This window comes from Pseudonaja textilis, chromosome 2 (genome assembly GCF_049901715.1).
Source record: "Pseudonaja textilis isolate UNSWEBS1 chromosome 2, rPseTex1.2, whole genome shotgun sequence".
Taxonomy (NCBI): Eukaryota; Metazoa; Chordata; class Lepidosauria; order Squamata; family Elapidae; genus Pseudonaja; species Pseudonaja textilis.
The window spans coordinates 167,149,209-167,176,989 of NC_141991.1; the positions used below are offsets into that span (position 1 = coordinate 167,149,209).

Below are 27,781 nucleotides of genomic sequence, written 5' to 3' on the forward strand. Positions count from 1 at the left end.
TCAGCACATTCAACTATGTAATGAACAAAATATTTAATAAGAATATTTCATTCATTCAGATCTAGGATGTCTCATTTTTGTGTTCCCTTTATTTTTTTGAGCAGTGTATATGCATTGTTGAATGTTGATGTTCAGAAGTTCAGTGCCTTCTTTCTATACTCTTCGCCAACAAGAATTCTACTTTTTTCTTCTCACCTTTCTCTGCTTACTAAGCATGCTAATTCCCCACAGGGCTCTTCTTGATGGGTCATTGAGCAAGGTGATAATTAAAAATTCTAGCTTTATGAATTTTTTTTCCAATTTTTTGCAAGAAATGTCAATTTAATAGTGGCTGTTGTCATTTAGAAAAATGAAAGGGATCCCACCTCACCACCATTCATTGTTGATTTTCTTTTACATTCTCTTAACTGTCCATCAAACTAAAGAACACATTGTACTTCCAAGTATTCCCCCCACCTCCGTTTTCTGACATGGCGAAATATTCTTTTGCATTGTCTGATTCATGATACCTGGGAAACTTCAGTGAGAAAAGTGGAACACAGTTTTTTTCTTTTTCATTTTTTTTAACGTTAGCATTGCATTAGTATTTATCTTGAGGAAACAAACTCTGCTCATTTTTATCTCATTAACTACTATGTGCAATATGGGTAGAAATATCAAGCAAGGGATTTTATCCTTGTTCCTTCTTTTGCTTCCTCCTCACTGGAAGCAGTCTTAGTCCATTTCCCCACTAGTTAAAACATTGATTCAGTGGTACATGACAAACTATTCCTAAAACTAAAATCTTATGGTATCTCTGGACACTGGATAGAAGCATTCCTGTCAAACAGACAACAAATGGTTAAAATTGGGAGTTTCCTATCAAGTTCTGTACCTGTCAACAGTGGTGTCCCCCAAGGCAGTGTTCTAGGACCAACTCTCTTCATACTCTACATAAATGACCTCTGTGATCATATTAAGAGCAACTGCATTCTCTTCACTGATGATGTAAAACTATTCAACACCACAGACAATACTGCTAACCTTCAAAAAGACCTTGACTATGTATCAGAATGGTCAAACAAATGGCAACTTCAAATCTCAACAAATAAATGCTCTGTCTTACATATTGGCAAAAAAAATATCAGAAAATAAAATACAGGCTGAATAGTCAAGACCTTGTTGATGATCCAAGCTCTGTCAAGGATCTTGGAGTACTCATCTCTAATGATCTAAGTGCTAGAGCCCACTGTAACTACATTGCCAAAAAGGCATTGAGAGTTGTTAACCTAATCTTATGTAACTTTTTCTCTGGTAATATTACACTAATTACTAGAGCATACAAAACATTTGCTAGACCAATACTCAAATACAACTCATCAGTCTGGAACCCACATTACATATCTGATATTAACACAGTTGAGAAAGTCGAGAAATATTTCACAAGAAGAATTCTCCACTCCACTACTCGTTGCAGAATACCTTATGCCACCAGACTTGAAATTCTAGATCTAGAAAACCTAGAACTATGCTGCCTTTGGTCTGATCTAAGTATAGTATATAAAATCATACGTTGCAATATCCTACCTGTCAATAAATACTTCAGCTTCCACCATAACAACACAAGAGCACACAATAGATACAAACTCAAGGTTAACAACACCAAACTTGATTGCAGGAAATACGACTTCAGCAACAGAGTGGTCAATGTCTGGAATACTCTACCTGACTCTGTGGTTTCTTCCCCAAACCCCAAAAACTTTAACCTTAGACTGTCTACTATTGACTTCACCCCTTTCCTAAGAGGTCTGTAGGGGGCGTACATAAGTGCACCAACATGTCTACCATCCCTGTCCTATTGTTTCTTTTATTTTTCTTATATGTATCCATGTATTCATAACTATGTTTTTACTTATACCTATTATCCTGTAAGCAATTGACAAACCAAATAAAATAAATAAATAAATAAAACATCCTCCAGAAATACAGAGAATCTACATCTATATACAGTATCTGTAAATGTACAGTACATCTACTGTCTGGTTTGGCACAACAGCCAAACCGGGCAAGGACAGAGTTCAACAGACAGGACTGCAGAAAAAACAATTGCAACCAGCCTTCCTTCCACTGAGGATCTGTATACAGCCAGAAAGAGAAAATATCTACAGACACCTCACATCCTGGACATAAACTGTTTCAACTTCTCACCTCAGGACAGAGCATTCCATGCCAAAACAACTAGACACAAAGAAATATTTCCCTCATGCCATCACTCTGTCCCTCAGTTCCACAGCATTGTCTTATGCCTAAGGATATCTAACCAGGTTATAGGGCTATATTGCTATTATCCTTCTTATCTTCTCATTTTTCTTATCATCTCATCTTTCCTACTACTTTCTCCTATTGGTATCTTATGATTTATCACTTGTTTGTATCTTATGATTTATGATTGTATTTTATGATTTATATACCACTTTGTTACTTATGATTGATATACCACTTTGTTACTTATACGTACTGAGAGCTTGTTCACTTGAGATAAATTCTTTGTGTATCCAATCACTTGGCCAATAAAGAATATCCCTGTATTGCTATACCTATTTAGAATAGAATTCTTTAGAATTCTTTATTGGCTAAGTGTGATTGGACACAAGGAATTTGTCTTGGTGCAAATGCTCTCGGTATACATAGAAGAAAATATACTTTTATCAAGAGTTAAGAATCATAAGGTACGACACTTAATAATAGTCATAGGGTAAAATAGTAGGGAAGAAACAATCTTTAGATCAAAACTGTCAGTGCAAGCCAAATTCATTTCCCCATGCAATGCTGATCTTACATAGACTGATACTGAAACAACTATAGGAAAAGCACCAAGTTCAGAGAACACCAGGGATCCAGAATCTTAAAGACTTATCCAAATACTGTTGTGCAGAATAATAGTTATGAGGACAAATTTTGTATCCCTTGAACAGTGATTGAGTGATGCTTTGAAGACACTAATGAGACATTAGTAGGGAAATGCCCTTCGGCAAGGTTGTCACTAATGAGTTATAGATCGAGTTATCCAATCCTCTCAATAAAGCAGAAATAAGGATAGATATTGAGCTCTTCAGTGATAGCTTAGCGATGCAAGAAGACACTAAAATTCAGTAGTTGGGAAACAGCTTTAAGAGTTCCCCCTTTCCCCTCTTGTTTCCTACAGAATAAAAGCTGGCTTCCTTCTTTTTCCTTTCTCCCATAAGAATAGAAAGAACCAACCTCTGGTAACAAACTAATTAATTAACTAAAATAAATAAATAACTTTTATGCAATGTAATTTCTTTTTTTAAAAAAAATCTTATTTGTAGTTAGGACCATAAGCATATTTAAATGACTAACTCGATCCATGTGCTTTGCCACTAAACTATGTGATCGGGCTTAGTTTTGGGGGAGGAAAATAAGGAACAAAAATTGTGGCTATGCCCACCAACATCCATCAGCATTCATCTGGTTAGCATCCTGTCAGTTTGTGAGAGAGTTGAGGGCTGTTTGGAAACTGAAACATGGACACTGAAACAGTATTTCCGGTGTGAGCAAGAAGGAGACAGCAAGGAGTCTGGGCATGGCTAAGCTCAACTGGTCTGTATTAAAGCTGGTTGCTGCTGTGAAACTAAAACTGAAACTCCTCTCCTCTGCTTGTGTTTTACATTTGGAACAGATTTGTATTCAGGTGGGGAGGGGGAAATAATATATGAAATACTAATGCTCTGATGGTCATTTCAAAAAATCCTTTCTTAGTGAACACCTAAAAGCCAAGAGGAACATATATGCCAGATTTCAAATTTGTAGGCTTCACAGTTCTGGAGATTTTGTGATGATGCGTGACTGGTATTTTATATATATAGAAGATTGGTCCTGCCAGAGAAGGAACTCTAGTAAATGAACTTGTTTGAAATAAACTTGGATGTTGTTGTATTTATGGAAAACATGTAAGGAATTGTTGTAATGATGTCAGAAGCATGTCAGTCGGTCATAAGAGTAACATTTTATTTTTTAACTGAATATATAGATGATATTATAGGATAAAACCAAAATTTTGCAGTGAATATTAGATAAGATTGTATAAATATGGATCTGAACATGAATGCATGGAACCTCAAGAGAAAGTGGAAGAAGCCATTGCAACTTAAATATAAATAACAAAAAAAAACCCACCTCTACAGCAAGTAGATGAAATTGGTAGAATGATGTAGGAAAATGGACAGAGAAAATTTAAAATATGCCAATAGAAAGGTAGTCAACTAATCAACTAATCCCATACTCTATAAGTCAGTTAACCATGTAGTGTCAGCATGGTATACTGTACATACCTTGAAAGTACTGATATTTGCTGGTAGTTTAAGATGGACTCCATATGTGAGACAGAAGCTCTGCTGAAACAGAAACAAGACTCAAAATATTTCTGAAAAGCACAATCCCCCAAATTTACACAACACTTGAAATCTTTTGAGGATTTTCTTTCTGTGCTGTCTGTGAAGTCACAGCTGAAGTGGCTTATAGCTTTGTGCCTCCTATTCATCTTTGGAGGGGGTGGGGGGGGAAGCAGGCCCAGTAGATTGGCAAGACTTTATAATAGATACATGGCATTTATAAAATCTTATTCTGGAAATATTCCCTCAACACTGTTCAATTATTACAAAGTCTGCCCTACTATTACTGTTAACCTTTTCATCATTCCTTATCACCCATCCCCTCCCACTTGTGACTGTATGACTGTAACTTTGTCACTTGTATCCTTACTGTTTATATTGACTGTTTCCTAGTATGATTTGATTACTTATTGTATCCGATGGCTATCATTAAGTGTTGTACCATATGATTCTTGATGAATGTATCTTTTCTTTTATGTACACTGAGAGCATTTGCGCCAAGACAAATTCCTTGTGTATCCAATCACACTTGGCCAATAAAGAATTCTATTCTATTCTAATGCCAAAGCCTTCAAGGTTTCTGTCCACCATCACTCATGGGTGAGTCATGTAGTAGTGACTCTCTAAGCCCAGCCTACCTTATAGGGTTCTTATGGGGAAGAACTGATATAGGAAAATGCTATGAGCAGAAAACTGCTAGGTAACATCATCAGTGCTTGTCACTGGTCATTGACAAGCACTGATGATGTTACCTAGTTTGGGTAAGGAAACACCTGCAAGAAAACAACCAGGTTCAGAAAGCATCAAGGACCTCTCATTTCTGTTAAGTATGGTCTGTGGGTCCCATGAATAGACGAGGCTTGAGTAGTGAACAACAGCTCTTTATTTAATGGATAGATTCTGAGACAGGGAAACCCTAACGTGCGGCAGCTCTTCTTATAGAGCTGGCCGCGGCTAGGCAGCCAATGACAACTCTTTGAGTTTGCCGCGCTTGGTTTCAGCCAATCGCGGCAACCCTGTATGAGCCAATCAGGAATGTTCAAGCCATCCAATCACAATCCGGCTTTTCTAGACCAATAGGAATGCAGGGTTTCAAGCCTGCTAATATGGAACAATTTCAACACTGAGTGACACGTATTCTTCTTCATTGAAACTGCTACAAACTCTAGGAAGAAAGGTGGGATATAGTTATAACAAACAAGCAAATTCAAAAGCAAGGCATAAAGTGAGGAAGTTTCCATAAAATTTCTTCCAACCTCAGTCTAAATCGTTGTTTAAGAATTTAAACATATATTGTCAGATATCCCTCTTCTCCCAGAATAAAAAGAAATTATCCTAACCACCAAGTTTTCTAAACATATGTTCAGTAGTGGGATTCAGCCAGTTGTTAAATTACCCACCCCTGCTATCAAAGTGTATCCTAGGTGCTGCACTGTGTTGCAATAGAGAAAAGGGCAATGGAGCAGCCCACACAAGGGAAGGAGAAGGCTGCTTTCCCTCTTTCTTCTCTCTGGTCCTCTCCTTCCCTCGTGCCAGTTGATCCATTTCCTGTTTCTCCATTGTAAGGCAGCACGGTGCCCAGGATCCACTTTGATAGTCAGGGGGGCATAATTTAACAACCAGTTCACCCAGGGTCAGGTTCAGACCAGTTCTGACCAGTTTTGGAGAACTGGTAGCAGAAATTTTCAGTAGTTCGGAGAACCGACAAATACCACTTCTGTCTGGAGATGTTACAGTATCCTTCCCCTGCCAAACCCACCAAGCCACGCCCACAGAACCGGTAGTAAAATTTGAATCCCACCACTGGTCAGGTTGGCTGTCATGGGACAGTTGTCCCACATGTGAGGCAGAGCTGGAGATGGGTACGGGCTACGCCTCCCATGACAGCCAACCTGACCCTGGGCTAACCTGTTGTTAATTTTTTTTGGAATCCCACTACTGCATGCGTCCCTTGGACTTGAATTTGAAACTTATGCTGGGTGAACAGAAGAATTTTAATTTGTGAAGGGGTTTCTTCTTCTGCCTGTGAGACAACAACAACAACAAAAGATTCTTGGTTCTTGGGCAGAGTGTGTAGTTCTCAGTCAGTTTGGCAAGAGAAGATTTGCTTTGGATTTTTCTCTCAAAGGACAGGTAAACATTAGAAAAAATCTCATCAGTGGTGGAGATATTGCCAGGATCTGCAGCCTCCCTGCCTTCTCCTGCATAGTTGAATCACAAGGGAAGACGTTGTCAGCCCTGGTTTGAACAGCTGAATTTAATTTTCCATTGTTTTATGATTCCTGGATATATTCCATTTTGTAGCTAGCAGGTTTGCTTGCCTTTGGATTGAATACGACAGCAGAAACAATAATGAAAGTATTAAATGTAATATTTATTCAAAATATTTTTCAAGAGACTTATTCCCAGGAGTGTTCTGAGCGGCAACCTAACTGGAAAAAAGAACTGGGATTTATTTCATATCTTAGGAATAATGTACATGGAGAGTAATATTATTGATACGTAGCTAATGTTTCGACAGTGTATGAATGGGTGTGTGTAAATCTGGCAGTACACACGGTTAGAAAAGGCTGTGATTCTGACTATATTTTACTTGTGGGTTTCCAATGACCTTTGGCCAGCTATTGTAGGAGAAGAATGTGGGGGCAGAAGGACTTTTGATCTGATCCAGTATGTTTCCTCTTTATGTTCTTAAGAAAAATATTCTTAAATCAAAGCTTAGCTGCAGTACTTTAGTGATGCCTTATGATGTCTTAATGCCTTGCTGCTACCCTTAAAAAAGCCTTCTGAAGCTCTTAATTCAAAAGCACAGTATAGTACCTCGGTACTCACTGTTAATTGGTTCTAGGAGACATGATGAGTACCAAGCAAAATTTTCCCATAAGGAATGATGCAGTGAGCCATAAGGCAGCTGACCCTGATAAGTTCTAGCTTGTGCTTGATTACCAAACAAATAATGAGTATTGGGACAAAATTTTTGTGTCAAAATCATTAAGCACCAAATTTGACAAGTTTCAAAGCAGTTGAGTTCCTGGGTACCAGTATACTTGATTTTTATGCTTTCTGTGACTACTCATTTTCATAATGTTTGGTTTTTTGTGGTATCAGAAGCAACTGGTGGGAATTTGAAATGGGCAAGCTGCAAAACACATGCAAGTCTCTCTGAATTGGAAAGCTAAGCATTTCTTTGCCATGTCACAGAGGCTACAGTTTAGAAATAATCTCAAATTGTGTTTTCTTTATCCATCACAGTGCTGTATAACCTTGAAGGGGCTTTGGACTGATTGGAATGTTCCTGCTTCATGATTTTTCCTAGGTGAATAGAAATGGATTGGAAACTCATAAGAAGTGCATGTTTTATATTACTAACAGATAATCTGTTAAGGCTGCAGGGGTTCCATACAGAAAATCTCTTTCCATTAGTTCTTCTTTTTCTCCTTTTTTTCTTTTTTTATTGAATACCACCCCGTGAGGATTGGTTTGAATGAAAAACAAATCAACAGATATAAAAGTGCAACTGCGGATATGTTAACTAATTCTAGTGCCCAAGTAGCAGCAATTGTGAGCAGCAATGAAAGACGCATAAGCCACTCTCCCTGCCACTGTAGACCGCATTAAATGTTTTCAAGAAAGCAGTTCTTGTTTTTAAAGCCATTGCAGGCATCAGAAATTAGATTAGATTTGTGGCTCTGAAGAAGAGATTATTTACATTTTGCCTTGATGTGTATTTCATCAGCTATTGTGAGGCACCTTCTCCGACATTGCTATTAGCTTTAATTGGGGGAGGGGGAGGCAGAATAGACGGAAGGGAGAAGACCAGCCTTAAGGGGAAAGAATTAATAGAAAAAAATGTTTAGCATACCTGTCTGCAGGTAAAGAAAGAAGGGGGTGCGGTGCTCCATACACAGCACTATCACATGTGGCACAGCAATTAGCATTAGTAGTATGCAGATTAGTCAAGATCCCAATAGACAAGAATATTTGTAGCTCAGAGTTGAACTGTGGAGTTCTTGGTGCTCTTTGAGCTTGGTTATTTTCTTGCAGAAGTTTTATTAGCAAACTAGGTAACATCATCAGTGCTAGTAGGGGTTTGCTTTCATTTTATATATCAATGGCTTGTCCTGTTAGTGTTGGTGGGCGTGGTCTTGACAGCTCTTTGATTAAGCTGTTGTTTACTGCTTTGGTAGTTCTTTGATTGTGGTATTGTTGACAAACTGTTTAGGCTTGTTTGTCTGCTTTGGGGTTCTTTGTGATATTGTTTATTTCTTGATTGTTGGTCTAGTGTTAATCTTTAGTGAAACATCTGCAAGAAAACAGTCAAGTTCAGAAAGCTTTAAGGACCCCACAGTCAAGGTCGAATTCAGATGTGCGATTCCAAGACGTTGTGGTTTGATTCAAACCTGTGGTCTGAGATTGAGCTATCAAGATTCAGTTCAGACCAATTCTAACCTTAATTGGGCAAAAGAATCAACCATCAGCCATAATGAGAAAACATTAAAACATTGTAACTTCTTTGTTATTTGGCAGAACAGGATGCAAAAAACAGTCAACTTCCCTCTCCATGCAAGCTTTCCTTCAGAAATTATAGTAGAGGAAGGAAAAGGATTCTTATTCTAATACATCAAACAGAAACTTTCACCATAGTAATATGTGTGATCTTAAGGAGAAATGCAAACATTTTAAGCTCCATATTCAATATATTTACCAAGAGCAAATGTTGGATAGATGGAAATTATCTGTTAGAGAAAATGTTAACAGGACTGAAAAACTGTGACCTAATTTGAGAACATATCACCATTGTTGTTGTTCCAATGTCACTAACAAAACAACTATCTTTGTTTCCCAGTATTTCATGAATTAACATCCTGAAATTAATTTTAAATATATTTTCAATAATTGAGATATATGCATTTTCAGACACTGACATTAAAAAGTTATGATTTTTTTCCATATACATTGTCTGCATTTTCCTTGAATATTTCCCTCTGGATAAATTCTCATAATTATTTCTTACAGATTAATAATCTATTAATATTCTAATTAAGCAACCTTCACAATCGTCTTTTATGATCAAGTGTGGTGCAATCTTTTCTGTAGATGCTTCTTCAGTTCATGGAACTCAAGCTATTCAGAAAGAAAGCATGCATACAAAGAAATACAATTTTCCTCTTGATTAGGTGAGGTCCCTCATCTTCTACACTGCAGAAAGAACATAGAGAATTAAAGAATTTGTTTCAGTAGAGGCTTCAAATCCATCATGTCGAATTGCCATGGCTATATATTTTGTAATGATAAATTTCTGGGCTATGTATTTTGTAATGATAAATTTAATCAAAGTTTTATACAAATGCCTTTATATCAATAGTGAAATTACAGTTGTTAAAAATATATGCATTTTTCAAGCCTCAAACATGTGTATTCCTCTGGATTATTTAATCTTCTTGATCATTTTATACTTTGCGAATCTAGTAGTCAAATAAAGGAAGTTTCAGTACTCACCCTTCCTTATTTCATTCTTATGAAATGTCACCAAAATCCATTATGAAATTAGCTGCCTTTCCCTGATCTTCAGCAGATTAAACCTTGAAATATTTCATTCCTTTTCCACCTGGACCCCAAACAGTAAGGCTGCCTGTGTAAAGCTTTAAACTGAATTCTAAAAATAACTTTCAGAACACTTGGAGTCCAAAGTCAGCACCTGTTCAGAATTCTTTAAAGCAGCTGTATCTTTTCCAAGGATCACACAGTTGCCTTCTTCAATGTCATACGATCTGAGGAAACCATGTGGCTGCTTCTTGAATGTTCCCATATATTCTGAAACCATCTTCCCAGAATGAAATACAGAGCAGTATTTCATAGCCCTATTGAAAGAACTTCTCTCTTCTCAAGCAAACTCACCTTTACAAGTGCTCTGAATAGCTATCATTAGATCAGGCCAATGCAGAGTCTTTGGCTGAAATTCTGAGAATCAGGTACAAAACTCCAGAGAGCAAATATGAAATTGATAATCCTGAGCATTTAAACTGTGAAGGTAGAAATGGATGAGTCTCTTTTTGACTGAATCTATGATGTTGAGCAAAATGTTCTAAACCAAAAATCTACTCAACTGTCATTCAAGCCAAGGTAAGTCTTTAGAATTGCAGCAGATCATATTTTTACATCATCTATATTATCACAAAGGTCATTCTACTGATGTCTGCTTATCCTGAACAAAAGGTCTGGTTGAGCTCTTGCTACTTATTGTGCCACTGTCATCTACCACAGGGGTGTCAAACTCATGTTGTCATGACATCATCACATGATATATCCCAAATTTTTCCCCCTTCGCTAAACCAGGCATGGGAGTGGCCAGTGCATGACACATCCAGCCTGTGGGCTGCAAGTTTGACAACCCTGTCCTACCAAATTCTAGTTAAGAAATCTCCAGTTCAAACCCGTCCTTCCTTCCTTCCTTCCTTCCTTCCTTCCTTCCTTCCTTCCTTCCTTCCTTCCTTCCTTCCTTCCTTCCCTCCCTCCCTCCCTCCCTCCCTCCCTCCCTCCTATATTTAAAAGTATAGCATTGAATACAAAGGTGGTATTCAGCCAGTTCAGATCAGTTTCGGCATACCAGTAGCAGAAATGTTAACTAGTTTGGAGAACTGGCAAATACTACCTCTGGTTAGACCCCACCCACCTGCCCCCGCCATTACCTCTCCTATATGCTCTTGTATTTTTTAGCTCAGCTTATTTGCACAGCAAAGCAGATTGTCACGCCTCAGCTGAGCTAAAAAACAGCTCAGCTTACCAGCATTGACAGAGGTCTGTCTTTGAGACTTGAGTGCATGCACAACACTTGCATGCATAAAACCACACATAGAAACAAACCAGTAGGAAAAAATTTGGAAACCCACCATTGATTGAATATACAAGAATACTAATTCTATCTTTATTGTAAGGTTACATACAGTAAGAGAATTCTGCAAGCCTCTAAGTGCTTTCCCCCCTCCCTGCCTTTATATTCTAGAGAATTAGGGAGGATGAATTCTGAGAAGTTTCTCCATCTCCATTTCTGCTTTGAATTTGGATTTCTGTTATCAGACTATTGTCTAAGCTGCAGCTCTTCCACCAGTCTCACAAGGTTATTCTCATTGCCCATTACATCAGAAGAGTAATTGCATATAAATTAGGGTATAAGGACTCAAAATCCTATTTTTATTAAAAGAAAGCTCTTCTGAATACAATGAACTTACATCTTTGGCTAATAATTCTTAAGTGCCTTTATGTGTGTGCCCTAATTTAATTGTAGCTAGCTTGTCATACCAATTTTGATATGATTTACCATAATAAACAGTATAAAAAAAATTCAGGGCAAAAATTCAGATTTCAAAGGATTTGTCAGAGTTGTGATCAAAGAAGGTATAAAAATCGCATAAAGTGCAGCTTTTGAATACTTTCTCACATTTATATTAATTCTAAATTGATTTTTTCTTTAAAACTATTTGTATTCATCTTCCAATATTAAGCATCCAAAAGTTTAATCAATTCAAATCTACTTGATGAATCAGTTAATACACAGCCCTGTACAAATTGACTCAGAAATAATTCTCATTGATTTAGCCTTAGATCAGTATATATGGCTTCAATCAGCTAAAAATCTTAGCAGTACCCAAATTTATGAGACAAAAATTAAACTTATTTTTGTAAGGAGGACCCACAGTAAAATAAAGTAGAAGCAACCACATAAATCTTTAAACCTTCTCCTATCTGCTATAGTAGTAGAAAAGTTTTAGAAAGATGAAATACAATCATATTAATAACTTCCACGTAGCCTACAAACACACTTGAAATGTAATTATAATTCACCATTACTTTCTTTCTCAATGCAATTTGACAATGTTTCAAACAATCATGTACAAGCTTTAGAATAAGATCAAGCAATATGTAATAAAATTTAAAATTGTCAGTATGTTCAAACGTCTATCCAAAACTGTCCCCAACAATTCCCCAGAGCTGCTTATCAAAGTCATGGTGAATCAATCAATCAGAATAGAGCTGGAAGGGACCTTGGAGGTCTTCTATTCCAACCCCCTGCTCAAGCAGGAGACCCTATACCATTTTAGACAAGTGGCTGCCCAGTCTCTTCTTAAAAACCTCCAGTGATGAAGCACCTACAACTTCTGAAGGCAAGTTGTTCCCCTGGTTAATTGTTCTCACTATTAGGAAGTTTCTCCTTAGTTCTAGGTTGCTTCTCTCTTTGATTATTTCCCATACATTGCTTCTTGTCTTGCTTTCTGGTGCTTTGGAAAATAAGTTGACCCCTTCTTCTTTGTGGCAGCCCCTCAAATATTCTGGGAGGTGAAGGGAAACATTATACAGAGCCATAGGTACAGAACATTCAAGGATTAACAGAGTTGGAAGGGACCTTGTAGGTCATCTAGTCCAAATCCCCCCACTCAAGCAGGAGACCCTATACAGACATCCTCGCTTCTGACAGATGGCAGTCCATCCTCTTCTTGAAAGCTTCCAGTGATGAAGCTCCCTTCTGAAGGCAAGCTGTTCCATTGGTTGATTGCTCTCACTGTCGGAAAATTTCTCCTTATTTCCAGGTTAAATCTCTCCTTGTTCAGTTTCCACCCATTATTCCTTGTCTGGCCTACAGATGCTTTGCAAAACAGCTTGATCCTCTCCTCTCTGTGGCAGCCCCTCAAATATTGGAACACTGCTATCATGTCTCCCCTGGTCCTTCTCTTTTAGTCCTAGACTAGACATACCCAGTTCCTGCAACCATTCATCTGATGTTTTAGCTTCCAGTCCCCTGATCATCTTAGTTGATCTTCTCTGCACTCTTTCTACAGTCTCAACACCCTTTTTATAGTGTGTTGACCAAAACTGGATGCAGTATTCTAGGTGTGGTCTTACTAAGGCTTTATAGAGTGATATTAGTACATTGCTTATTTGGAAAGCTGAATCAAATGATTTTTCATTTATCAATTCATTCCTGAGGTTTTGCATTAGAAGCAATTGAACAAACTGCTGATCAAGCAAGGTGCCCCTTCAACTAAGCACACTAAGTGATGTTGACTTTTTCAATAGTTTGTTTATTTGCCCTCATTTGCCCTCTTCCCTTAACCTAGCTTCATCATCATGACTGATGTAATTTTCTAACACTAGCCACAAAAATCATGAGAGAGAATACAGCTACAAAATGTAAAGGGGAAAGTGAAATGGGATCTAGAGATTTACAATAATCAAAAGAAGGAAAAATCATGAGGCTTTATTGCAATAAGTGATGGAAGCTGCTGAAAGAAAACCGTGAATTTTAATGTAATGTAGATGAAAAAAATGCTTTTTATCATCTTCAATATCATCATTCATTCAATAATTGTGATTGTGGTAATAATCATAACTGTAGAATTGAATAGAAAGATAGTAGCTAGTTAAAACACTTTCTCAAGAACTGGCTGATATCTTACTATTATTAGGGATATACAAAATTAAAAGGGATATACAAACAATAAACCAAGCATCTATATTGGATTTAAAAAAGATGCTTGTTCAAATTTTGAAGAATCACATGAGAAGGAAGGAACAAAGAAAAAAATGAAAAGAAATCAAGTTTTATGAAATTATTTGAATGGATGCCATTACAAATTTCTTAGAAGTAACAGGAAGAAATATAAAATTGGTTTATTTGATCAACATTAAAATAGTTATGTTATACTACTTTTAACCCTTAGTGGAATTTTGCTGAAATGATTATGCTTTATTAATTGTTAACAGATGAGAGATGGAATATGGAAAGAAGGGATAATTTGTTGCATTTCAACAAGAGGTGATAAGTAACTAAAAATTTATGCTTGTAATGAATGTGGAAAGTCACAACTTTAAAAGAGAGAGAGGGAGGGAGGGAGGGAGGGGAGAGAGAGAGAGAGAGAATTGGGGCTCATGAAGTTATTAATTCAATCTGACAATCAATCACTTACCTTTGTAACCACAGACTGTACCCAAGGTAGCAAATCCAAAAAAATCAGAACATGTAATCAGTTAGAACATGTAAACAGTTAAAATACAACTCAGAACAACAATAAAATCAGTCAATATTCTACATATCAGCCTTATTTATTGGGAGGGAGGTTACTGCCAGAAAAATCAGTAAAAAGAAGCTGACCAGAACTTCCCTAATTCTTGGCAAAGTGCAGAAAGATTATAGGCTGGTTTTTCTGAATTTCACAAGCCTTGGTGGCACAGTGGTTAGAGTGCAGTACTGCAAGCTACTCCTATTGCAATTTGGCAGATCGAATCCCACCAGGCTCAAGGTTGACTCAGCCTTCCATCCTTCCAAGGTGGGTAAAATGAGGACCAAAATTGTTGGGGGCAATATAGTGACTCTGTAAACCGCTTTGAAAAGGGCTGCAAAGCACTATAAAGTGGTATATAAATTGCTATTACTATTGCTAATATTGCTAATAACATCCTAGAGAGGAATAGGACAGGCAGCAGAGGATGCAGAAGGATGTGTCAGACCTTGTAGGAAGTTGCAGAAAAGAAAGAATGCCCAGGGAAGGCTGGGTCTGTGGAGAAATCTACTGTAAGACAGTGATTTTTATTTTTTTAAAAAAGAATTTGAATTAAGATGTGGTGGCTCAATTAATAGCATAGTTTGTTATGAAATCACACAATCACCCCATGACAGATATCTATGCTGAAAATCTAACCTGGTTGGATATCTCTTGTACCATGGTCCTTTTTCATTTTCTTTGTGGTCCTTTGTCATTTTCTTTGTTGAAATATAAGGACTCTAATGTTTCAGCCAGAGGTTGTAGCTGCCCCATATTTCTTGGCTCTCATACTTTTCTTTCTGTGTCATTGTCTCAGTTGGCAATAGATTTTGGAGACAGTTCAGGTAGTGCAGCTTCTTTATTGCAGACAAGAAGAGAACAGCTATATGTCTGGGAGTTGTAGACGCTATAACAGCTTCTGCACCTCCCAGAAATAAGAACCTCTCTATAAGTCAGGGTTTAAACTTAGGTGTTTTCTTCCCACCTTTGCAGGTTTGCATCACAGGTGTGTTAGAAGCACGAAGGCACTTTTGGGCTTGAAAGGATTAGCTGGTGACATTACCATTGCCTGTGGGACACCCACTTGGGGCTCCTCGCATGTCCTCGGCAGGAATTGGAGCGAAGGACAGGAGCTCAACCCAGCCCCATGGCAGCATTCAGGTCTCAAACGGGGGCTTGCTAGCCTCCATCCCAGCATCCTAACCGCATGAGCCATTCCAGGTTAATGAAAGCAGATGGGATTTTGGTGGCTCTTGCTAGTCTGAGTACTTCCTGCTATATCAGCCTAATTCCTAACAACATCGCGCATTTTCATTTTAAATTACATTTGTGTAAATGAAAATTAGGTCTAAACAGTAGCGATGCTATTAATGGATATGTGAAGTAAAAATCATTTGCCCCTCTGGTTGCAGCAATCTTTGTTTATGTAAATAATATTGAGGGAGGCGAACCTTCCGTTAGACCTCTTTCTAGAATGCATTAGTCCATCTGAAACCAATACAGAATGTCAGCATGCATTTACCAAAATGTCTGCTATAAGTGGCTTCAGCGAGCAATTCAACGTTCCTATCCATGTCTGGACAAAAGGAACAGGTGTTGGAAACAATCCTGAGAGCAAAGGATTTGGCAGGGAGAAACACTTGTTATCTGGTACCCACAGGTACATAACCCAAGCATGAATGCTAGCTTAATGTATCCATATTTTTAAGATGTCCTCATTTTGTTTACTTCTTCAAACACTGTTTGACTCCTCTTTGGCCTCTATCTCCATGTCAACTTAGTTATGGAGCCCTGCAGGCAAGTTCACATTTTAGAATTATTTTTATGGGAGTCCATTTTCTTTTAAATTTTCCAGCCAGTTGCCATTGTGTAATTTCATTTGGGACACAGCAGAGTTTGATATTGAAATGCAGACTCTTCTTGTGCCTCAGACATAGTTTAAATGGAATATCCATTAAATTCACATTCAATCAGTTCTACCCCTCAAGCTGAGTTATGGGGTGTGTGTGTGGCTATGAAGTGTTCTTGCTTTCCCAGAGATATGCTGGAGAGTTATGCTGCCTGAGAAGTACCATTAAAAACCAGTTCTGAAATAAATGTGTGAAGAAATAGGGGTGGATTTAATTGATCATATATATGGCAAGCTAAGTTTATTGTGTTCAGAGGTGGTATTCAGCACGTTCTGACCAGTTCTGGAGAACCGGTAGGGGAAATTTTGAGTAGTTTGGAGAACCAGCAAATAACACCTCTGATTGGCCCTGCCCGCTCTATTCTCTGATTGGCTGGGTCTTCTTTTGTTGCCCTGCACAGGAGAACAGAACTGGAAAGCAGGTTACTGGGGTGTGGAGAAAATAGGGATTTTGCAGTATCCTTCCCCCAGGAATGGGGAGGGAATGGAGATTTTACAGTATCCTTCTCTTGCCATGCCCACTTAGCCACGGCACGCCAACCAAGCCATGCCCATAGAACTGGTAGTAAAAAAATTTTTTGAATCCCACCATTGATTATGTTCCCTTTTATTCTTCTACACTAAAGTTTCTTTGTATGGTCTGGATCCCTTCTGTATCCAGATTCCTTGTGGTTGGTTACATTAAGACTTTGTATAAAAGTCTTAGGACTTTGTTTTCAAAAAGAAATGTGCAATCTGCTGAAAGGCTGCATACCAGTGGGATAAATCAATTCTGTAAAGGAGATGAAGTGTGTGCAATGGGGGAACATATAAGAGACCGAGTTTGGTGTAGTGGTTAAAGTGTTGGCTTAGAAGGTAGGAGATTCTGAGCTCTAGTCTTCCCTTTTGATACGGAAGCTGCCTAGTTAACTTTGAGCCAGTCACTCTCTTTCAGTCCAATTTCTCCCCCCACTCCCCCCCACCCGCTACAGGTTTCTTGTTATGGACAAAAAAGGAGGGGGGAGTTTTAGGTATACCGGCCAGCTTGAGTTGATTCTATAATATATAAATACAAGTGAGATAAAAGTCATCTGATTTTTCAGAGTATTGGCAGTTGGGATAAACTTCCAAATCAGAACAACAAGATCAGGACAGAAATTTGACACTCAAATTGTCCAGGAGACACCTTATGTTAAGTGCATGTTGGATACATTAAAGAAATTGAGACTTAAGAATGTAAATGAATCCTAAACCAATATTCGTTCTGCACCCCAAAATTGCTTTGAAGGGCAGACAGAGTTTGTGGAGGCAGTGAAACTGATTTCTCACAGTATGTCCAGAGGCCATATATCTCATAACGGAAAAAGCGATTGTAACTTTGTAGTTTGTCTGTGAGAACCACAGAAGCAGCAAAAAAAGTCACCTAAGTCAATACTGCAAACGGCGCATTGATTGATTGATTATGTGCAATCAAGTCAGTACCAGACGTGGTATTCAGCAGGTTCTGAGCACTTCTGGAGAACCAGCAAATACCGCCTTTGACTGGCCCTGCCCCCATCTATTCTCTGCCTCCCGAGTCCCAGCTGATTGGCTGGGTCTTCTTTTGTTGCCCTGCACAGGAGAACAGAGATGGAAAGCAGGTTAGGGGGGTAGGGAGAGAGTGGGGATTTGGCAGTAACTTTCCCCCAGGAGTGGTGAGGAAATGGGGATTTTGCAGTATCCTTCCCCTGCCATGCCCACCAAGCCACACCATGCCACAGAACCGGTAGTAAAAAAAATTGAATCCCACCACTGGTCAGTGCCAACTCTTAGTGACCGACCATGTAGATTTCCTCCAAAGCAATATATCCTTAATCAGTTTCTTCAGCTTGTCTACAAATTGCTTTGAAGCCACCTGATAAAATTCTTGGCTACAACAGGGTAATTCCATTGAATCTTCACTTCACTGAACTATCCCTTTGGAGATTCCTGACTTTGTGCAAACTTTGGTGCTTATACTTTCGGACTCCCTTTGCTTTCTTCCTTTCACACTGCCTGCTTCCCCACCTGAAATTTGGAGGTGGGGAATGACTCTATCTTCGCTGGCAGATGGGAAGCGCTGAACAAGCACTGCTCTTTGATGAGTTTTGATTCAGTCAGCTGAAAACTTCCATTGCAAGTTATTAAATATTAACTAGCCTGAGTTTGCTTCTATCACTATAAATGAAAGGATTATAAGAGGGAAAGGCAGGAGAAAGAGTTGTTTACCCTGGCTTGAGTGGAGCACTATTCTTTTTGAAAGCAGTTTGGAAGACTTAGAGGCAATACACAATGAAGAGGCCATGCTGCTTTACTTATACATTAAAGTATTCTTACTTTTCTTCTGTCCTCATGATGTAGTAGGCTTGTAGAACTTTGCTCAAAATAAGAAATCCAGTGATTGTACAGAAAGAGAAGATACACTTCCCAAAACTATTGTGCTAATAGTAACTGTCAAAAGCCTATGATTCCCATCACTCTGTTCCTTGTCAAACTCATAGTAGTTAACACCAGAAACCCGAGGAAAATTACTTTGATCTCCTGGAATGACTAAACCCTGTTAGCCTATTCATTCTCCAGTTAGGTTCTATGGCAAATAGAATAATCAGGGGTTGTTGTTTTTTTTCCCCTTCCTCTCTCTGTTTTGCTGTCATTGAGATTAAGCACTAACGTCTCATTAGCAACAGGTTAACATTTCATGTTGAGTGATTCCAGCTCAGGCTATGCAAACAGCACAATGGTGCCAGAGTTTTGAAGGCAGAAGGGGTTTTATTTTGGAATGCTCCCTTGCTTTAGCTGAAGGAAAATTAGAATCACAGAGGGAGCATCATTAAAATTGCTCTTCCCTATGTGCTTATTATGGTTTTCTTTGCCAGGAGTTGTGGTGGGCTTATACTTGTCAACCAAGGAAGACACTCTGGGAAGGAATCTTCAATCTTCTGCATCCTGGATGCTTGTTTTGCAATACAACAACTATTTCATGATTTCAGAATCCATTCTTCATGCTTTCAGTGGGTCCAGGCCTTTTGCAGGGTATGAGTTGATAACAGAGATTGCTGTAATAGAATAGAATAACAAAGTTGAGAGGAACCTCAGAGGTCTTCTAGTCCAACCCTCTGCTTAGACAGGAAACCCTATACCACTTCAGACAAATGATTGTCCAATCTTTTCTTTAAAACTTCCAGTGTTGGAGCATCTACAACTTCTGGAGGCAAGTTGTTCCATTGATGAATTGTTCTATCAGGAAATTTCTGCTTAGTTCTAAGTTGCTTCTCTCCTTGATTAGTTTCCACCCATTGCTTCTTGTTCTACCCTCAGATGCTTTGGAGAATAGCTTGTCTCCCTCTTCTTTGGAGATATCGGAACACTGCTAACATGTCTCCCCTAGTCCTTCTCTTCATTAGACTTGACATATCCAGTTCAAGCAAACGTTCTTTATATGTTTTAGCCTCCAGTTTCCTAATCATCTTTCTTCTCGTATTCTTTCTAAAGTCTCGAAATCTGTTTTGCATCGTGGCGACCAAAATTGAATGCAGTATTCCAAGTGTGGCCTTAACCAAGGCATTATAAAGTGATATTAGCACTTCACATGATCTTGATTCTATCCCTCTGTTTATGGAGCCTATGACTGTGTTGGCTTTTTTGGCAGCTGCTGCACACTACTGGCTCATATTTAAGTGATTGTCTACAAGATCCCTCTCACAGTCACCACTATTGAGCAAGGTACCACATATACTGTACCTGTGCATTTTGTTTTTCTTGCCTAAATGTAGAACCTTACTTTTTTCACCATTGAATTTCATTTTGTTAGATAATGCCCAATGTTCAAGTCTGTCAAGATCTTTCTCTATCTTAAACCTATCTTCTGGAGTGTTGACTGTTCCTGCTAGCTTGGTGCCATCTGCAAATTTGATGAGTTCTCCATCTATCCTTTCATCATTGATGAATATGTTGAAGAGTACTGGGCCTAAAACAGAGCCCTGGGGTACTCCACTGCATACTTCCCTCCATGTAGATACAGTTCCATTGAGGACTACATGTCTAGTGAGATTGGGTTCATACTTGGCTGTAAGCCACAAAATGGCTTTTTCTGTTGTCATTCTGGCTTAAAGTGGTGTTCAAACGCAGCCACTGAGATCTGCCAATTATATTCCATGCAGGAGATGGCTAGCCTGTGATCACCTGTACCTACACATCATCTCAAGAACTTACCACCAAAATTTAGTGGCAAAATAACCACATGATGACAGTGAACTTGGTGCATGTGTGTGTGTGGGTGTGTCTGTGTTTAAAATTAAAGATGGGGATTGAAACAACAGGGCTGTGGGAAGAAAACCACATTCATTTCCAAACATTAATATAGTCAAAAAAGGAAGAGGTTTCCTCCAAAAAGAAAGCCCATTTCCCCACATTTTTCAAAGGTCATTAGAAGGGGAATAAAAAGATCACCAGAAAGGCTTGGTCTGATATTGTATATATATTTTTCACTTTAGGGATAGGGAGTGGAAGAGTTAAATTTTCATTTTTTATAGAGGTTTGGATAGAATTCTACAGAAACCACTTCCAGGATAGGTTTAAGCGTCAGTAGAAATTGTAGAAGGTCTGTAGAAAAGAGTGAAGCCAAGCAATTGAGTCTCTTCTTCTTCTTCTTCTTCTTCTTCTTCTTCTTCTTCTTCTTCTTCTTCTTCTTCTTCTTCTTCTTCTTCTTCTTCTTATTTATTATTATTATTATTATTATTATTATTATTATTATTATTATTATTATTATTATTATTATTATTATTATTTTGGAAACAGGAGGACCTTATGTTTTGAATCAGTTTTGAAGGGGTGCTTCATTCAAACTTTTATCAAAATAAAGGCCTCTCCTGTGATTGGCACATCAGGAAATTTATCGAGGGGGTTTATAAAACTTTCTAAGAGAATGTAGGGAAGGGAGGGCAATTAAAAGAGGAAGGACACATAAAACCATGGTGAGCTTCATAATGAGCTTGCATGCTCATTCCATTGGGGCTAAAATAAAGTAGGAAATATTGGGCCAAATTTACACATTTGTTGAACATTCATCAAACACTGATAGAAGAGAATATTTGTAGCTCAAGGGTTGAACTGTGGGGTCCTTGATACTCTATGAGCACCAACACTGACAGGGTGAGCCACTAGTATATAAAAATAAGAGCAAGTACCATTCTCTTCTAGCACTGATGATGTTACCTAGTTTGGTAATTAATTGTATTACCAACTTAGAGAGCACCAAAGACCCCACAATCCATCAAACATTTTTGTTTGCTAAATGTATATTTATTTCCCACCAAGAACTCAGTAGTGTGGGTCAGTATCTCTCCATCCTTCCCTTCCCTAATATAAGGTAGTCTGAGCTAAAGGAGAGCTAACCCCACAGTGGGATTTTAGACCTGAATCCATTCTGTTCTCAGACCAATATTTTAATCAGTCTGCATGGTGCCTCGTGATAATATAATGTTAGTTGTTCAAACACATAATGGCATTTGAAAGCATTTTTATATTACTTGAATAAGTATTTGGCATTCCATAGTTTAAATTTTCTTACAGAATATTAATACAGATTTTTGCCAAAACAGACCAAGATACCTATAAATAATTTGTGTGGGTTTATGGGGAGGAGGGATTTCTGATCATTTATTCTACTTTCCAAAAAGAATATTTTTTCTCCTAATTAAAAAAATGACACAATAGGTTTCTGGTTGGCACAGATTTCATGATACTTTACAGTGGATATTTTTTAAAATTTGAAAGGTTAATTTATTCTTTAAGATGTAATATTGCAGGTGCAATTGTTAAGATAGTTTATATTTTCCTTTTTTCTATTTTGCTTGTTATTAACTATGTTTTGTTTATAGCTTGTTTGTTGATAGCAGATAGATAGATAGATAGATAGATAGATAGATAGATAGATAGATAGATAGATAGATAGATAGAGTCTTTAGGGGATTTTTTGCATTTTATTTTTTTCAAATTTGTAATAAAATAAACAAAATATGTTTTAAAGAAAGTGAGAACTCTCTCTGAAACATATTATGGAGGAAAAGAATTATCTGAAATCAGAGAGAAAATGCATTTCTGAAAGTAGAATAAAACAATTTGAAAAACAGATTGCATGTTCTACAGTGAAAGTTGTTTCTATCAATTAAATCACACACCTGTTGTGATATGTTTTGATCAATGTGAAATCATAGCAAACTCCTTGTTTATTTATGGTAAAACAAGTAAAAAAATAATGCCAACATGAATAAAGGGAAAGAATGGGGAGTCAGGAACAAATGTTTGTTTCACAGACGGACTCAAAGCCAGATATCCGGAACACAATTTCTGATTTTTGTTTCTTTAGTTTTCTTAGCTTCCTTCACTTTTTGTACTTTCATTTTGTATTCTCTCCCTTCTCCTTCCCTCCCCTTTTTCTTTAGATTTGTCTTTTACCCATGGAAAAATTCTCAATAAAAATTACACATATATTTTAAAAAATATGTATGTACTTGGAAGGTTTTTCCAACTTAGCATCTTTGATGTACTAACATGTGTAATGTCCAGATGTCACAGCTAAAGATGGCTGTGTATTCTGTAAGCAATCCCCATATATCTTGATAATACTTGGCTGTCAGAGGTCTTAAACAGAATACCATAGCTCTCAAGTAATTAAATGATTGTGGGAATATTCTTCCATTTCATAAAGCAAAATGGCCTCCCAATCTTCTAGGCAAACTGTATATCTAACTATGGATGCTTTCTTAAAAGATTCTGCTCAATTTATATTGCTTGAGTTGAATGGCAAAATCACCTGACCCCCAATGAAATAAATATGGTCACAAATGAACAGACATAACTCTGGGTTTTTGCAATTTGTTATCTGAACATTATCCTGGGGTTCTACAAGGCTGAACTGTTGCGTTGGAGGAGAAAAAAGGAAAGGATGGTGACACCGTTCATTAAAGCATATGTTTCAAGTCTTTATCTTCTTCTCCATTTGTCAGCATTTACTCAACACAATACACCCTGGACTCCAAAATAAACTTTTTCAGTGGTCATGTTTGCCAGCATTTCCAGCACTGTTTCTCCCTCAGTACTGCATTTGGGAGAAATGGACTTCTGCTGGAAGAAAACATTCAGTAGCACCAGAGTTTTCCACAGTTAGATAGCAAGCTGGGTAGCAGACACAAATATTGCTAAACTGAATACTGAATGTGTGACAGTAGTGAGGGTGGGGGGCAAGGCATCCCTAAAGGCAGTGAAACAGGAAACAGGATTCACCGCCTCTCTCTATCTATGCTTCCACCATTTATCATGATCCTTGGAAGAACTGGTCTTGTCATAAATGTAAACAAGTCGTTCTCTAATGCTTATCTGTCCAGATACCCTTCTACACAATTGAATAGGAGAGTGGGGAAGAAATCTGATTTTTAAAGGAGGGAATAATTATTCATCCTTGAACACACTGCAGTAAACTTCCCCATCCCATTCTGAATTGACTCACTCTTTTAATAAGTCCTATTGACCTTCAATTAAGGTTCAGATAAAATAAGCTGTTCAACTATCATTATCTCCCTTTTAGAAAAAAAACAAAACCTGTCATGTAATGATTATTGAAATGTCAAGGATATTTTCTTTAATAAAAATAATTCTGTCTGCTTTAGAGAAATAATTAACTTCTAGATATCTATAAAAAAGATACAGTGGTGCACATTAGCTTAAGGAGTGAGAGAGGGAAACAAAGAGAGAGAGAGATAAGAAAGACAGAAAAGGACAGAAAAACGGACACAGAAGGAGGAAGGGAAGGGAAGGGAAAGGAAAGGGAAGGGAAGGGAAGGGAAGGGAAGGAAAGGAAAGGAAAGGAAAGGAAAGGAAAGGAAAGGAAAGGAAAGGAAAGGAAAGGAAAGGAAAGGAAAGGAAAGGAAAGGAATTGTGTGTCAACAATGTATAACCATGCCTCTTTGTTTGTAGTTTATTACAAATGTTAGATGCTGTAAACAGACAATGAAAGATAATTGCCATCATATCTGTTTGTGTGGTTCCACAGGGCAAGTGGAACTGATGCTAGATTACATGGATCCTTCAACTGACTCAAACAATCCCACTTCTTTTAATTGCACTGGATGACATCTTCAATTTTAAAAATGAAACGAAATTTCAGCCTTGCCTAAACCTTCATATGCATTCCAACTAAGCTTATGTTGGGTCCTAATAATAGCCTATAAATCAGCTTTAAGAAGCAAGAATGGTATATTTCCTTCTGATACTGTATGCCTGAATTCAGTTCCCCCAAGTTCCTTATTACAACCAGGGGAGCTCTAACTATGGATAAACTAACCAGAATTCAAGATGCTTGTGGCTTCATTTATCTAACAAAGACATCCAGGGGAAATCAAAATGTTTGATTTAAGATGTCTTTCCATACTACCAGCAAATTGCATTGTAATGTACTCTATATGGTGGTCCTTAAAGACTACCTGGAAGCTGAAGCTGGTCCAGAAAGTAGCAGTTCTGAATGCTTCACCGTTCACCTGAGTTACACTAGTTCAGATAAGGTGGGCCTGCTTTTGTCCTTTATGGTGTCATTTAACAGGGCCTCAGAAGTGCTTATTCTTGGTAGCATCCCAGGCCTTTGGAATAGTGTCCTGTGTTTAGTAATATTTGTACACCACCAGGCTCAAATGATTAGGGTAGTTGCCAAAATTGTGAAAACAAAACCAGCAAATGCAATGCACAGTCTCCAGTAGTTGTGATTTTTATTTGGGAACATTTCTCTGGATTACGGTGATGCTGCATCTCTCAGCAAGCCAAAAAAGACTTGTTAATAAGTAGTTGTTCCGTGGCTGGCCTAGAAACCAGGAGATTGAGTGAGTTCTAGCACTTCCTTTTAGCATGGAAGCCAACTGGGTGACTTTGGGCCAGTTCCTCTCTCTCATCCCTGCTCAGTTCCCAAGGTGGGTTTTTTTTTTTTTTTTGGTACTGACAATAGGAGGCAGGTTTGTCTATCTATCTATCTATCTATCTATCTATCTATCTATCTATCTATCTATCTATCTGTTTATTTATTTGTTTGTTTTGTGATAATTATATTGCCGCCTATTCGCATATGGTGACTCAAGGCGGCTTACAAGAATAAAAAAAATCATATAAAAACAACAAAACTAATAAAAGAGAGAATCATATATAATAAAATAATAAACTAAAATAACGCCCATCCCCCAACCCAGCAACAACACATCACATGAGCCATTTAATGGGCTCCATCTCACTCTGGGTTTCCCAGGCCTGCTGGCAGAACCAGGTCTTCAGAGTCTTCCAGAAGAGTGGGGGACAATCTAATCTCTGGGGGAATAATGTTCCAGAGAGAGGGAGCCACCACAGAAAAGGCCCTTCTTTTGAGTCCCACCAGGTGTATCTCCCTAGGGAATGGGCCCTGCAACATTCCTTGCCTCCCCACTCTGGTAAGTTGGGTCGATGTGACCAGCAAGAGACAGTCCGTCAGGTAACTTGGTCCCAAGCCATGAAGTGCTTTAAAGGTGACAACCAGCACCTTGAATTGCACCTGGAAGCAAATCAGCAACCAATGCAGCTCCCGCAGGAGACTGATACATGTACACACCAAGGTCTGCACAAATTGTTGCACAACCTATTATGTAGGTTCTTGGAGCTTATATGCTACTCCAAACCAATAGTTTACCTTTTTTCCATGAAAGAATCCAAGAACAATATAACAAACCAACAAGTTTGGCCTTCTGCTTTTTTACTAGGGGCTACCAAAGACATGGGGAAGATGTTGGGAGGAGAGGAGGAGAAGGATCCTGATGCTGCCAAGAAAGAAGAAGAACGACAAGAAGCGCTCCGACAGCAGGAAGAAGAAAGGAAAGCGAAATATGCCAAGATGGAAGCTGAACGGGAGGTTGTGAGGCAAGGGATTCGGGACAAGGTAAGAGTCACTTCTCCAAGTCATTAAAAACTTGCTAATAAAATGCATTCATTAGAAAAAGCTCTATCAGAGTCCTGCATTTCCCCCCAAATGTTGGAGAGTGCACTTGAACCTAGGGGAGCAGAGATGAAGGTACACAAAGCATGTGCAGATGGCCTCTCAAAGTTCTCGCCTATTTAGAGATATCATGACCTGATCTTGATCCAGAAAGGTGTCCAGAAAAAAAAAAGTGCAGTCTTATTCTAGGACAGGGGTCTCCAACCTTTAAGACTTGTGTATTTCAACCCCAGAACTACTCAGTGAGCCATATTGGCTGCAGAATTCTGGGAGTTGAAGTCTGCAAGGCCATCTTAAAGTTGGAGACCACTGCTTTAGGGGAAGACAAAAAGAAAAATCTTGGAAACATTCTCAGGAACATGTAGCCAAAGCAATGTCATCACCCCTTGGTATAAAATAACTTCACAGCACATTTTGCACCAGATAAACTTTTGCAGAAAAGCTTTACTTAGAACTCCTTGGGGATTGTAACAATTGATAATAATCAGAGGTCATGAATTCTAGTCCTGCTTAAGGCATGAAACAAGTCTTTCTCTCAGCCCTGGCAATGTTGAGTTTCACAAATTACTATATATTTTGAAGCATTAGACAGGAAAAAGGGAAAGTATTTCAACCTACATAAAATTCTCACCAATCTGGGTTTTGCATTCTCAGTAAGAACTATCTGGGAAGAAAAGAGTGTTTGAGACTTACATAAGAATGCCCCAAATGTTATCTGAATACTTTCTATCCTTCTGGATTCAAAGCCCTATGCTTAGAAATGTTTGATAGATGGATTATTTATTTATAGGTGTCTGGCTTCTGAGTTGACTTCTTTTCAGGGTCATGCCAATTTTGTGAGGTGCACTTGTCATGATGTGAAATTGTTTTAGACTCTCCATTGTGTACAATTTCAATAAAAATATTTTCCTGGGAGTTCCAGAATTCCCTAATCAACTTCTTGGCTCTGAACCTCTAACTCCCTCTGAATCTCATTAGTATTAATTAAATTGAGACAAATTAAATTGACGTTTGTACTTGAAGATAGGTAGGTAGGTAGATGGAGAGAGAGAGAGAGAGAGAGAGAGAGAGAGAGATGATAGAAAGAGAGAGACTATATTTATCTGTCTATTATCTATCTATCTATCTATCTATCTATCTATCTATCTATCTATCTATCTATCATCTATCTGTCTATCTATCTATTGAGAGAGGGGCTTTTCTTAATTTTGGTCTGAAAAATAAACACCGTAAAAGAGAGGTTAAGTTATAAAAGGCTGGAGTGATGGGACTTTTGGTCCAAGAAAACTAGAGAGTAATAAGTTGGAAAGAGGTTAAATAAACAATAGTGAATTGGAAACAATCAAGTTGTGACTTGAGGTATAAAATCATTCCAAAGATTGAATAAAATTATAGATGCTATTTATTTATTTTGGCTTCTAATCTGCTTCAATTGCAGAAAGCT

General features: G+C 38.1%; 1 protein-coding gene across 1 annotated transcript in view; it reads left to right on the forward strand.

The window, feature by feature from the left end:
* Window positions 1–27,781, forward strand: part of CPLX1 (complexin 1) — a 173,749-nt gene that overhangs the window by 81,475 nt on the left and 64,493 nt on the right. The window contains exon 3 of the mRNA XM_087926385.1: window positions 26,105–26,280. Within this exon, the coding sequence (XP_087782511.1) occupies window positions 26,105–26,280 (176 nt within the window). The remainder of the gene's footprint in view (window positions 1–26,104; window positions 26,281–27,781) is intronic.